Source organism: Zingiber officinale, chromosome 3B (assembly GCF_018446385.1).
Source record: "Zingiber officinale cultivar Zhangliang chromosome 3B, Zo_v1.1, whole genome shotgun sequence".
NCBI classification, from domain to species: domain Eukaryota; kingdom Viridiplantae; phylum Streptophyta; class Magnoliopsida; order Zingiberales; family Zingiberaceae; genus Zingiber; species Zingiber officinale.
In genome coordinates, this window is record NC_055991.1 from 21,770,486 (window position 1) to 21,785,397 (window position 14,912).

Consider the following 14,912-nt stretch of genomic DNA (forward strand, 5'->3'; position numbering starts at 1 on the left):
CAGACCTTTGTACAAAATTTTTGTACAGTGGAACCTATAGGCTTTCCGAGTAGCAACCAACACAAAGGACATCAAAAGTCACTTTAGAAAAACCCTCCATGCATGCACACGAAAATGGTCCTCATGTTGGTCCAATTTCACTTTCAAATTGAAGGAATGTGATCCACTTAGTTATTGCCTCTATTGTGCATTGATCCTCCTTTTCCTTGAGCCTCATTATTAAGCCTTCCAAAGCTTGCTTCATTCTCTTAGTCTTGAACCTTGTCATAGGTCCCCCAATTCCCTTCAATGCCTCTTCTTGGCTCACATCACACACGCTGATTAGCCGTCACACGTCAAGGTCTAGGCGCCCGGACTTGGATAGATTTTTCAGGGGATAGAGGTTCGCCGAGGTACGACCACATTAGCGGTCCAGGCATCCGGGGATGGTCCAGGTGCCCAGAGTTGGCTATAAAAGAAGATTCGAACAGCAACCTTAGAACATCACTCTCTCTGACTTTCATACACTCGCACTGCTTCAAGAAGACTCCGACGACATCGAAAGGCTACTCCGACACTGAACAATTACTTCTTCTGGTGTCAGTATTTAACAGTTCTTGTATTTAAATTTTGTAAATATTTTCAAACTGATAGTGATTGTTCAATGAAAGTACTCCACAAGTGCAAGTCTTAGAGTAGGAGTCACCGAAAATTCTGAACCAAGTAAAAAAGACTTGAATTAGCGATTATCTATGTGCTATTGTTTCTTTCTTTTCTGCTGCATTGTTTTAACTCATTATTTTAGAAAAAAACAACAAACGCTATTCATCCCTCTCCTCTAACATCTTTTCGATCCTACACATTCAAAGGCATATTTTAAAATGAAAAAACACGTTCATTTTATTCCTTGCAATCTATTTACAGGATATTCACATATATGTACATATCTGCAAAGCATTTACAAGGAGCAGCATTGGAGTGCAAAGTATCACTTTTCCATCTCCACACTAAATTTAGATAAAGCTATGAGAAAACCTCTCCAGATTGGACATAATCAAACTAACAATCGGCGACCGATCGCCCTCGGTTGAGGTACATGTTTGTGGCGGCATATCGTTCTTCACTTGAAACGCCAATGGCTCCATCTCCTTCTGCATCAGCTCCATAACCCCCATGTCAACTTTCTTCCCGGAGATGTCCTCGATGTAGAGCTTACTCTTGGTCTTCACTCCATGAGTGGCAATGTCCGCAGCAATGTCTGCGTGGGTCACATTTAAGCCGTGCTCGCGGAGGCACCGAGTGAGATAAGGAAGAACTCCCACATTGTTTTGCAAGTCGATCTCTATGCGAATCCCCTGAAGCAAATGGATCAAGATTGCTTACATCTATCATCAAAAATGTAGTTGATACGTTGGTTTTTCTTTCTTAAAAGCTAATGCTTCTGGTATCAAATGATCAAAATCCAATATTTCCTTATGCTAAATCGGATAACAGGGTAAAAGGTTGAGTTCAAATTCATTCATATGTTTAACATGATATGAACACCATACAAACTGCTAAATGAAGTTTATGCATTTAGGGGGCTCGCTTACCTGACAAACTCGGCGCTCAATAGCAGCCTCCAAGCATTTAGCAACTCGTTGCACCTCGAGTTCACTGATCAATGAGCTTCCATCCTTGTTCCTAATAAAATATTCCTGGAATTCCAAATCCGGAAAGAGTAAAGCCTCAGGAGATCGTCTCAAGCAATAATTATGAGCACAAGAGTTGACATTAAACAATTTGTATTTGCAACTGAACATACCTGACGAGCATAGTTCCCACAAGAAGAAATACTGGCATGGAAAACAACATACTGCATATCTATTAGTGTGCAGACAGTATCAAACATGAGCTTTGGCCGATCCAAGCACTCGACATTCACAACAGTATAACCTTTTTCTTTACATCGATCGATTGAAACGAATGCTTTTCTTCTATTTTGATAATCGTCCATGTTCACAGGCAATGAGGACAGGTTCACGGGATTGCGAGGGCAGTCGAAGTCTCGTTTTTGAAACATGAGTTGGTGCAATCTGCGCTCAGTATGACCCATCAGGTTATCACATCCAAGAGAACATGTTCTGACCCTTGTACTATCATGGCCATCAATTGAGTCCCCTAGAATGTTGGAGAGACGGTCTTCGATAGTGGATAGCCTATTTGGGTCGTCTATGCTTGTCGAAGTGAATTCATCAGAGATGTAGGCTACACATGCAAGGCAGTCATTGTTGCTCCACGCATGAGCTTCGACTACATGGCATCTTTGCTCGGAAAGGGCAGCTGAGATCTCAGAGAACAGTCCTGGTCGATTGTTGCCAATCATCTCTATGGCTGTACACTCAATGGAAGCCTCACTACCACTCGCATAAGTATCAAGCTTCTCGGCTTCTCCTGGATTGTTATTCTCTTGCTTTTGACCAAGGGCCTGCATAACTTGCTTTTCAGTACATTAGAAGTTATAAAATTCTATTATAAAGCAATCTGCTTGACGCCAAAATCGAACCGTCGAACTGCTCACAACAACTTAGATGAAATTGATGAATGAAAGGAATAAATTATCTTACAAAAAAGAAAGAAAGCCTCACATAGAAATTATTTTAAAAGAAATTTCATTAATTAAAACTTCAGTATTACATATTCTGATAATACCTTTATAGATTTATAGTCAACTAAACTAGTAAAGAAAAACCACTATTGCAATCCCAATAATCCTAATACAATATTACCTAATCAAAAGAATTCCTACAATGTCATTTCTATTAAAGCACTAACCATCTGTCTTTTGTGTTAAAATTGAAACAATAAATTCACACACACACAGAGACAGTGTACCTGTTGTATGCTTTTGAGAATCTTTCTATCATTTACTTTGTTTCCCGACTGATCTTTGACATGGAAGACTGAAACAAAGAAAAAGATATCATGGCATAATTGCTGAAATCCTGCACCAAACTTAAATATTTCAGAAGCAAATTTAAGTGCATGTTATTACTTACAACCCCTCCAAAAAGGAGGAACTGACATAAGTTACTAAGAGAAGTCCAACCTTGGTTTTGAAAAAGAAAAGACACTAAGAAGATCTGTGTGCTTTCTTAGAAACAAATAGCAACCCATTAGATGAATATGTTATGCAAATGCATCTAGGAAGCAATTGTAATCCAGTAGATTCAGTTGAAAGTAACATGCCTTGAAGGGTTTTGCAGTTAAATGACAGGTTGCCATTGTTTCAAAAAGATGGAGGCTACATAAAATTATTAGTCATATAAGACTTCAACATGACGAACCAAAAATGGTTCTCACTTGAGCTCAAACCATTACAAATCAGGACGAGGTCCCTTACTTTAGTCTCAACAGTTGTGTACTGTCAGTATGCAATCATGAAACTTAACCATATGACAATTGGCATAGATAAATACCATCCATAAGCCATCCTGCATCAGAAGATATATAGCTCTTGGTGATAACGAGATCCAAGTCTGTTATAATTTGCACCGCTTTAAGTAACAATCCCTGTATGTTGACACTATCAACCTAAAATAAACAAAACGAAGTAAATTATAAAATGCCCTAGTTAATCAAGAAGGCACAAAGTTCTGAGATGCACTGATTCACATACCTTCACCACTGTGCATTTTTCACAAGAGTCATTGTCCACAGACACCCTGTAATACTGGTATTTAAGTCATCAAGTAAAGAATCTTGACAAATATTAAATTAATGTGGTGCATGGCCAATAAGAAACTGGCCTTGGTCCATATATCTCTTCATTCAGATTCTCATATTCAGGGTCAAAATAAGGCAAACAAACTGCCATCCTGTTGTTGACAAATAACTCCTCATAGAAAGTCAACCAAAGGGAATTCAGAAAGGGCAACAAGGAACATCAATTTATATTTTCTTCCAGGAATACCTTTTCCACTGTATGTGCAGCCTCCAAAATCTTATTTGAAGTTCATGTATTTGCATATATTGCAGATTTTAATATCCTTTCTCACTACTTGCAATTAGAATAGGTTGATTGCCACAAAGTGAAGCGAATCTGATAGTTTGTCAAAGAAACAAAAGCTAGTATAAAATTAGGTAAATTTCCATTCAAAAATTAAAAAAGAGGTCGACTGACCAAGAAGTTAAGAATTCACAAACTAACAAATTTGTTGCAAGGAAAGCATACAAAATGAAGTGAAGTAAACTTATGAAAGCAATGGAATGATCAAACATTTGCAGGTGTGCCTGAGATGTGACAGTGAAAGGTGGTGAAAAGTGCCTTTTATATTTCTTTTCCTTCAACGATGAAACCACATCTAAGTCCTTGAACCACAGTTTAAGAGCCAATTAGTTGTACAATCTGACTTGGAAATTGAATCCACCGCCAATCTGCTACCAGAATTCCACAACACATTTCCATTCTACATGATGTCAAGTTTTCAAACATTACCACCTCTGCACCAATCTCTCTCTTCTCTCGACCAAGATGACCATGACCTCAATCTGCTACATAAACACCCAACTATTTAGTAGAATGCAATCAAGCACCGGCATGCCTATAAACTACCATCACATCATGACTCGCTACAAAACTCCAATTCTTTGCTGGGAAATCGTACTTGGTGAAAATGAAACTCTACAGAAATTGAGAAAATTTAACTAAAATAAATGGCAATCTCAATGACACAGAGGCATCAAGACATCAAACCTATTACGCCTCTGTCCTCTTCCATAACAATAAACAGCAAAAACTTCAGCTTGTGATCCTGATTGTTTAGGAAAAATCGGAAGGCACAGAAATGTCAGAATCTTGCCTCATCCTAGTCTGCCTCAATCATTCTAATATCCTGATTGTTAAGACAGAATTCATAGGCACAAACATCTCTCGTTTTAACTCAAAATATCAGGAACCTGCCTCTTCCGAGTCATCCTAAATAATTTCGATCCCGAACAAAAAACATAAAAATCGATCACTTGAGCAACTACTTGCTCCTAATTATATAAAATTAATCCAAAAGGGGAAAAAAAATAGGAATCCGGCGATCTGTCTTCTCCTCTTAAACCACCATAACCAGAAAAACTTACAGTTTTGCGTTCCAGATTCATTAATCCAAAATGCCTGATCCACAATTACTCCAGTTTCAAATTAGAACCGTAAACTGATCCACCTCTAACAAAGTCTCGAGATCACTCATTTCCGTTGCCACAGCACAATTCCAAAAGATCAAAAGACAAAATCAATGAACAAAAAAAATAAGAAATCTTCAGTAAAGCACCTTGAATGGGTGGGAAAAGGCGATCCGGGACGAGGGCGGCAGGGATTCCTGGTCCTCCAGGAAGAACAAGGTCCATCAAAACAGGGATGCGGCGACAAATCGACGTCTGGCGAGTATCACAAATCTTCCTGTCCGCACACGTGTGCGGCTGTCGCGAGCTCACCGTTCCTCCAATAACCGCTCTCCTTGCTTTGCTAGAACCATTCCGTTAGCCGAGAAACGTAGCACGTCGACCCATCCCGGCGACCGATCTTAATCGTCACGGTACGTTTTGGGTAACAAATATTTATCGATAACAATTTCATTTAAAAACTTTTATGTGAATTCTATTTTCATAAATCTAAATGACAATATTTTCGTGATATTCACATTTTAATGCCGACTAAATAAGAATAATTTATCACTTCGTTATTAACCACCTCGAGATGACATAGCTCGCCTTAGGTTATGATATAATAGTAAGGTATTTAAATTATTTTCTAAGTATTAGTAGGTTGATTTTTAATTATAATAAATTTATGAAAAATTTCTTTTAAGATGCCGGACTTTTGAGTTGTCTGTCATGAATATTTTTCGATTTATTTTGATGATTAATAAAATTTTTTTATAACATCGAATCGATCATTTAAAATTATTTTTTTTTACCGAGATGACATAGTTCATCAAAAGCTTCTCAAACTAAATTTATTAAAAAAATAGTCAATAAAATATTTTTAAAATTATAGCTCGTGATAAGGTATTTGATACTTAGTTTATTATAATATTTTGTTTTTTTATAGTTCAATATCTAATTCTTGAAAATGACTAATTTAGTCCATATAATTTTTTTTTATCCTCATCATTCATAATTTAAACACTTCAAATATAATATATTTTAAAGGAGATTTAAATCCTTATTAAAATTTTTGTCATTTATTAATATAGAACAAGAAAATTATTATCCTCCTAGTTAAATATTTATCGGGTAGAAAATTTTTATTGAACTAAGTCGATCATCTTAAGATTAATCTATTCGAAGAGTTGGATATTTAGTACCAACTAAATAAAAACATAAAAAAATATTTATACTTCCAAGACATAGTTGAGATGGTAACCATGGGGTAGACTTACCACATTAAGGGTTGAATCCTTATAAAAATAGTGGATATACTCTCTCCCATCATTTTACAATTTCCTAATTTACCTCTCTATACTGACATGTCCAAGGTCAGGGTATGACCTTCTGTCGCATTTGCCACAATAGTAAAAAAATTTATGCCTCTATGGGTTGATTTATGCCTCTATGGGTTGACACAGTTAGTATAAATATGGATGATTATTCCAATAAATCTTGAGATTAATTTTCAACGGATGTAAAATGTCTCATTAGGCGTTTGACCTTCCTTGTACAAATGGTCCCTGCACTGAAACAAATGTTTTGTGATTTATCCTCTTCTATATCTTTCAAGATCCATCCTATTATGTCCCCTCGGATGAGTCTAGTGGCTAGCATATGAGATGTTGTCACTATGAGATCTGGGATTCGAATCTCGGCAAAGTCGAGGTAAATGCTTCCCTTATGTGCTAGTCACTATTCCAAAGATTAGTAGTCGTCCGTGATTTATCTCCTCCGTGTTGGCCTTGGGACGGATTGGTGGGGGTGCTGGGGCCAACATATTCACCTTTTGCCATCAAAATTGATCCTATCATAAGAGGTCAAAATACCAAAATAAGTAATCCATTTTTAACTGATCAAACTCTTCATCACTACAAAGAGGCAATGACTGCTGATGTGCTTCCATAATCCTTTCTCTTTTACTAAATTAAAAAAAAATATACATTCATTATTTCTTAATATTGTCTTAAAAATAGGATTTCCAACCCCACTTGGAAAAGAGAAAAAAAATACTCAATTTAAAATGGGTAAATCTTTCATATCTTTCAAGATCCATCCTACCAAAATAAAATACATATAGAGTAATCCAAAATAAGTAATCCAAAATAGAATAAAATACGAGGTCAAAATACCAAAATAAGTAATCCATTTTAGAGTAAATAGAATTCCATATATACTGGATGTCATAAATACATATAGATTTAGAAAGAAATCTTTTATATTTTTCAAGATCCATCCTACCATACTAGGCCAAAATACCAAAATAAATAATCCATTTTTAGTTGATCAGACTCTTCATCACTACAAAGAGGCAATCACTGCTAATGTGCCTCCATAATCCTTTTCTCGTTTACTAAATTAACTAAAATATATACCATTATTTCTTAATATTGTCTTCATAATTCTTATTAGCACCAGACTATTAAAATATATCTGTAGTCGTAAGTCCCACAACCACACTGCCATGTGGGTGGCAAATTAATACTCGCCAAAGCCAAGTCATGTACCTTTGGCCATCTCTTATAGCTGCCTTTGTCTTTTCTCTCAACAGCACTTTTGTTTACACATGGTAGATGCTTAAGCAATGCCTTATATCAATACAACAACAAAGTGTGTTAGTTGGAGAGGTGGCAGGATTCAAAATGCATGACAGCCTAATCCTTATCATGACACCCTTAAAAAGAGAGGATAAGAGCATCGAATCAATCTGAGCCATGCTATTAATTTTTTTAGAAGTCTTCTCAATGCGTAATTTATTATTCTAGAAGTCTGTTTTAGCAAGTATTATAAATATTTTCAATCTCCAAAATTTACTCATTTAAAGTTATGAAATTCTCATAGACGCATCTAATTTTCACATTTCTAAAGGCGCATGGATTTTAAAATTTCGCATCACTGTGATATTAATTTTCAAAAATCAATACTATTATAATATTAATTTTTAAAGATTAACACCACTTTAATTCAGTATGTTTATTTTTGAAATGTAATACTATAATAATATTGTTGTTTGAACCCTATTATAGTAAAAAATAAATGTGACATTTAAAAAATCTGAAAGTTAGAAATTTCATAATATTAAATGTCACCTGCTGAAATGTTTTCAGCTATGAGCATGCTCATGCATTGCCAGCCAGATTGGGACGTACCCTCGTCCTGTGAAAGAGAACATTGTGTCTTGTCCTGCACAATTATTTTTGTGGTTTCCTATTCATTCATCCCCCTTCTTGGTCTGGTAACGCTGTTAAGTAAATGCGATCGAGCTCGAACTCCATGCTTTGCAGCTTCGCGTTATTGTTTCTGACTGCCTAAACTGGAGGGAGAGACGGCAATGCTCTTCCTTGAGATCGAGCGAGGATCCTCCACATTTCCTTCTCAGAGTTCATACTGTTTTTTTTTACTGGCCAAGTGGTCAACTTTTGCTGAAACAGATGTGCCAAGATCTGTCAGCAAACCACCACATGCCTACAAAACAAGGGACCCCTTCAAGCCAATTTGGCTTTCACCTTCGGCTCTGTCGTGTAAATGCATTGTAATTACTCGCAGCAAGTGCATCAATTTCTGAACCCTCTATTCTTCTTGGGATCTGCCTTTCTCTCTCTCTCTCTCTCAGGATTCAGCTCTATAAGTACCCACCTCTCGGTTTCAGCTCTCTTAGTGAAGCCTCTGGCGCTCCTTCCTTTCTTTGCTTCTGTTTTCCTCCTCCCCATTTCTTGGAGCAGAGTTGAATCTTTGCAGGTGGTGAAAATGGCTCTCTGTTTAGTTTTCCACAGCTTTCTTGAACGGCAGTCATGGCGCATGTCTCAGTCGCATGCAGTTCAATAAAGCTGTGGGAAATCACACAGAGAAGTCACCGAAGAAGCTCGCTCGCGTTCCACCGAGCTCAACTCCATCTTGAAGTTTTTTTTTTTTTTTCAGTGATCAGATAGCTACATACATGTTGACAGGCACAGGATGCTGTTGCTGCTTTTGCATTGCTTGTTTGGTTGCGAAGGAGCTGTAGCAGGATGGAAGAATGCTTCGTGGTGTGATATGGAAGCCAGGCTTTTTCATTTCACGTCACTCAGCTTTCTCATCCTTGTTCTCATCCTGAAACAGTTTGTTTGAAGGAACCCCCTTAGGGTAAATTTAGTGTGCCAAGTACCTGCAAAAGAAGTGGCCAAAAGTAGTCAGAAGCAGATTTGTGTGATTCCTGTGTTACTGATCATAATGGCACGTTATTAAAGATGATCTTGGGGGGTGGTGGCAGAGAACAGTGCTGCAGGGTGCTTACAACCTTGTCAGGTGACTTGTGATACAAAGTAGGCTGTGTTAGGAAGTGCAGGGATGGCACAGAGGGGAAAGCAGTCACACACACGGGTGGTGTATCATTGTGCAGAGCAGAGGAGCATGGAAGGGAGTCCACTCGTGCAAGCTACCCCCCTTCTCAGATCAGTCAACTCATTCTTACACCAGTCATGAATGGAAGAATTAATCCACTGCAAAACAATTATCAGATGAATTAATGGGGCGCTGGAGAAGACAAGGAAATGGCAGGAACAGGGACATGACGGAACTGGAGAACGGACGGATGTTTTGGACAGCTCAATTTTCTTCCCAAAGTGAAAAATATTTTAATAATTCATTGATGGTAGATTAAACAGTTACACAGAGGAGCCAAGTCTAAATCGGTGGTAGATTATAAACTAAAATTCTTAAAAATTTCTCTTTTTCAACCAAAGGAGACTTTCTTGAGCTATTTCATTAGATTAATCTCATCCATTTTTTATTTAATTCAAAACTAGGCATCATTGACAAGTCAGGTTTTTCTCATTAATCAAGGTTAATGATTTGAATTGACAATGTGATTTTTTTTTGTAGTATATTCAATGAGATTGTTTCATTAAGTAATTGTAATGAAATATTTATATATTTAACCATTTCTTACTGAAATTTCTTATAAAACTCTGTGAATATGTGGTTGACACAGTGAATCATGCAGGATTTAACTCAAACTCCCCTCCTCCCCACTGCGAATTAGTGAATTGAGGCAACTACCATCAGTGATCGAAGTATATAAAACGCCAGGGTGAGAAAGCAGAGTTGACAGAGCATTAGGATCCGGATTAGGAAGGTAGGCAGTCGCTTTCCTGTGTGTTTACTGATTAGGAACGCTTGCAGCCTGCTTTTCGATCTAGTTAATGTGGGATGACTGAACAGGGATGAGGCAATCTGATACGGGTCCAATCCGTATTGAAGTATAATAAGAGTCTGTAATTTTAAACAGATATAACTTTTGTCTCTGACTTAAAATCAGGATTTATTTGTTGTTATACTAGTAAAATTTAAAAATCTATATTTATTATCGAATTCTTTGAAAGATGGGATCACGAAATGAAAATGAAAATCAATTTTGTACCAAAGGTTTATTTAAAGTATATCGAATCAGTATAGCTATCCTCTCTCTGGCACAGCAACACTGTCTAGATCGATACCAAAATGCTACACAATTTTTTCTTCTTTTTTTGTTCCTTATTTATGCATAACTCCACGTTATTCAATATATGAATAGAAAGTTACTCAAATTCCTTATAAGATTTCCATTATTTGATTCATAATAGAAAATAAACAAACATCTTGAAAAAATGTGAAGTAATTATAATTGTTAATTTTGAATCCTAAATTTTGGACGTTTAAATTATTTTTAGGATCTATTTATTATTATTATTATTATTATTATTTTTAATATTTAGCATAATTTTCATATGTTTGATATTTTTTAGAAAGAATTTATGTTGATACGTGTCTTGATTTAGTTAAGATGATTAGGTTAATTATTTTATTTTTGATAAAAAAATTATTCCTTTATTTATAAGATTGAAACTAAGATGAATAATTTCTTTCCTTTTTAATAGAAATTTATTTTTGTTTACCATATTAAAATTAACATATGTTAATTATAATTATTATAATTTATTCTATATAAAAGTCATCTTCTCAAGGTTTCTCTTGGTCTTTTCATCAATTTTCCTTTCGATAATCGCTAGCTATTCTATCCGGCTTCACAATCACTCCCCGTCTTCCTTCTTTTTTCAGCCATCTACAGGAGACTCGTGGAGCAGGAAGGAAGAACAGGATGCGTATCAGTTGGCAAAGCTTCTACCTTTGAGGCGTCGAGGTTGAAACTATCTACCGGTGCTGCGTTTTCCATGTTCTAGGTTTTGAGGAAAGACAAGTTGGATTGCTAGGAGGGAGGAGAAAAAGTGCAATTTTGTGGCGGCAAATCGCTGATTTCGGGCTGACTTCTGTGATTGAAGATGCTGAATTCTCGTCACGTTTAAAATTTCTTTTTCTGGGATGGTGTCGATCCTTGGATGGCAAAAAGGTTTGGTAAAGCTGCTGGCTTTGTGGATCGAACTCGGCTTTTCCCGCTGTCTTTTGTTTCGATTTGAAAAGGAAAGAGTATAAATGAGGAAATAGGAAGAGAAAGGGAATAAATATTAGAGTTTGAGAGCAGTTAGGAACTGAAAAAAGTGCGATTCTTTTTCGTGTGTTTTGATTTGGGAAGGAGAAAGGAGATACAGATTGGATTTGGGAAGAGGTTTGATTGGAAAAAAAGTGCCATTTTCTTAGGGAGGTAAATCGACGAAGGTCCAACCGATGGTTGGGGAGTGGAATCTCAACGAGGCCGGCTCCGCCGAGGCCGAGAACGAGGGTTCCGTCTCCTCCGGCTCCGTCGCCGATGTTTCGGAAGAGGGGGAGCCCGGTCCTGTTGCCATAAGGATATTTGGGTTCTCCATCTCCGGCCGCCGGGAGGAGAGTCCTGCTGCGGAACCGGAACCCTACGTCGTAACCCACCAGTTCTTTCCCGAAGGAGGTGGGTCGTCGCCGGAGCCGACTGCGGCGGCGGCGGCGGCCGGAAGGCTTTTGGAGGAGCCGCAAGTCATGAAGAAGAGCCGGCGGGGACCGCGATCTAGAAGCTCACAGTTCCGGGGCGTCACCTTCTACCGGAGGACCGGCCGATGGGAGTCCCATATCTGGTTAGCTTCCTCTTTCTGTACCACGACTACAGCCCTAATCAAAGATAGTACCTTTTTAGCATTCTTTGATTACTTTCTCTGGCTTCATGTCAATCTGTTTCCATCCATTGACTTGCAGGGATGGCGGAAAACAAGTTTATCTGGGTATGTTTGCATAAATTGGTTGAAATGCTTCAACTTGTTTCTTGATTTGGAATCAAAACTCTAAGAATCAAACACTTTGAATGTTTCAAGCTTGTTGACTTTGTTTCCTTGTAATTTGTCTATATAGGTGGATTTGACACTGCACATGCTGCAGCAAGGTTTGCTCTGCATTCTCCTCTTCTTCATGCTTCATTGTTTGATTCTTCATCTAGATGGATCTCAATGCAGGGCCTATGACCGAGCTGCGATCAAGTTCCGGGGACCAGATGCAGATATTAACTTCGATCTGGATGATTACAAGGGCGATCTAGTCCAGGTGAGAGTGTGAAGGGCAGGTTAATGCGAGTAATCATGCAGCTTCATGTTTCTCTGGCTGATTGCAGACGAACAATCTCACAAAGGAGGAGTTTATTCATGTTCTTCGGGTGAGAGCATGAGCTATCCTAGAGGAAGCTCCAAGTACAGAGGAGTGACCTTGCACAAATGCGGCAAATGGGAAGCAAGAATGGGCCAGTTCTTCGGTAAAAAGTATGCATCTTCTCTTCTTTGTAGATTTATGCTTCAATAGAATTGTGGTTCATGTTCATCGTTGATCGATCATATCTCAGATACGTGTATCTAGGCCTCTTTGAAACTGAAATTGAAGCTGCAAGGTACATCAAAATCTTGATTCTTTCATGGTAGTGGGGTTTGAGTAGATTATGGGGGTGTTGTGAGATGCTTATTTGAACTTTTCAGAGCTTATGACAAGGCTGCAATTAGATGCAACGGAAAGGATGCAGTTACAAACTTCGATCGGAGCATCTACAAGGAGTTCAATGCATCATGTGAGTTTTTTCAAGGCAGTTTACTTTGTTCACTTGTGAATCTCGGTTTCACCTTCACTTATAGTGTGTCCACCAGAATCTGAAAAATATCAGTTTCAACTGCAAAATGCTAGCTTCGTGATAAACTTTAGGCGCAAGCTTAGACTTTTTGGAGTTTTGATAAGCAACAACAAAATGAGTAGAACTTAAGTTGGCAAACTGAAATCTGCCTATTGCTTTTAACCAAAGGTTCTAATTGTATGAATGAACATCTTACAGCAAGCCATGGTCAGCTCGAAGACGATCTCAACTTGAGTTTGGGGGGATCAGGGTTCAAGGGCAGCACTATTGATTCAATGAACTTCAAGTCCCACTTGAATTGCAGCACTAAATCTAAGGTATTCTTCTCTCGGCTTCAACCTCGTTACAAACATATATTATTGCTTGCTGAAATTACGTAGTGCAATTCTTCTCCTACTAATTTGATGAGAAACTCAAGGTTCCTGAAGCAAACGACAACGACACAAGTAGGAACATCCAGTCTGCAATTCTTCACAACATCAATGATCACTCTTCGTCACCATTTCAGTTCCCTCCAAGGCACTTGAATTTGCCTCAATCGAAGCGGGTAAGCTTCCTCTGATTGAATCAATTGCTGTTGGTCGCTCTAGGCTCCATTCAATTCAAAACAGACGGAAACTTTATGATTTACATTTTATTGCCTAAACTCACCTTTGGCTTGTTGATGTAGTATCCAAGCTGCAGCAATGGAGTTACAAGATCTGAAACAGCAGGGTTTCTCTACAACTTCACTGCCGCCGCCACCAGCAGCAACAACGACGACGACAGACCCATTCGGGCTAATGAACAAGTAGCAGCAGGAACTAACCATCGACTTTGCTCAACCATGATTTTGCAGCATCATCAGGATTCCCACAAGTAGTGCCAGCAAGCAGAATGGTTTCCTTGTATCTTTTCACAAGGCTCTTTATGGTTTTCTCGTAGCTATTTCTTTTCCAGCTTTCATGTCAACAATTGAAGATGCCTTTGCGACTTTCCTTGCTGGTAAAGCCTCATGTTGGTCAAGTGTCAAGCTCATGAATCAGTGTTTTTTTCTATCTTCTGTTCTTGTTCATTATTTTATTTGGTTCCTAATCCGGTCCGAAATCGAGTAAAATGGTAAATTGGGTAGGTGACTCTACTATTGACCGTGAGAAGAATCTAAACGGTAAGGGGATCATACCGAGCGATCTTTTTTTTTTTTACACTATAAAGAGAGTAAACGGAAATATTAGAGCGAGAATCAAGGAGAAGTCTCTGTCACATACACTCCGACACTCAAGTTAGAACTGTAGTAAAATAGAGAAGAAAATGAAGAGTAAAATAGTAGTGTCGATGATTGTGTGTGCGTGCGCGTGAGCATACCTGACCAACAAAGATGGTCGCTTTTTATACCGATTCTCATAATATTCGTAGTTATGAGATGTCTGAGAATGTATGATGTCAGAATATGTCGAGTAAAGGAGGATGTACGACCATCCTCAAAGGAAGGTTCCATTGCATGTGTATGTCAGGTAGCAGAATATTTCCTAGCGAGTAACCGTTATTCTCTGACAGATTATTATGATTCTCTGACATTGCTATCTCCTAGAGAGAATCTGACCGGCTGTATGCTAGGAGCCTCGCCCATGAGAAGTGAGGAGTTGAAAACCAAGGAGGTTCGATCGGCTTTGGGGTCAACTGACTGTATGCTAGGAGACTTGCACATGAGCAGTAAGGAGCTGAG

At 38.1% G+C, this 14,912-nt stretch overlaps 1 protein-coding gene and 1 pseudogene across 3 annotated transcripts; one reads left to right on the forward strand and one right to left on the reverse strand.

Moving 5' to 3' along the window:
• Nucleotides 1–853: 853 nt before the first annotated feature.
• Nucleotides 854–5,515, reverse strand: LOC122056144 (ACT domain-containing protein ACR2-like). 3 transcript variants are annotated; one of them, XM_042617950.1, is made up of 9 exons: nucleotides 5,283–5,515; nucleotides 3,932–4,060; nucleotides 3,768–3,836; nucleotides 3,638–3,683; nucleotides 3,438–3,552; nucleotides 2,854–2,921; nucleotides 1,784–2,446; nucleotides 1,572–1,676; nucleotides 854–1,334 (listed from the first exon to the last, which is right to left on the reverse strand). In XM_042617950.1, exons 2-9 carry the CDS (start codon nucleotides 3,985–3,987, stop codon nucleotides 993–995), a joined length of 1,464 nt encoding a protein of 487 aa, XP_042473884.1. In that variant the 5' UTR covers nucleotides 3,988–4,060; nucleotides 5,283–5,515; the 3' UTR covers nucleotides 854–992. The 3 variants fall into 3 exon arrangements, with proteins under 3 accessions (XP_042473884.1, XP_042473885.1, XP_042473886.1); XM_042617951.1 differs by lacking the exon at nucleotides 5,283–5,515 and adding an exon at nucleotides 5,092–5,269; XM_042617952.1 differs by lacking the exons at nucleotides 3,768–3,836; nucleotides 3,932–4,060 and having other exon boundaries at nucleotides 5,283–5,511.
• Nucleotides 5,516–11,153: 5,638 nt separating this feature from the next.
• On the forward strand, nucleotides 11,154–14,264 carry LOC122056145 (annotated as a pseudogene).
• The last annotated feature ends 648 nt before the right edge of the window (nucleotides 14,265–14,912 follow it).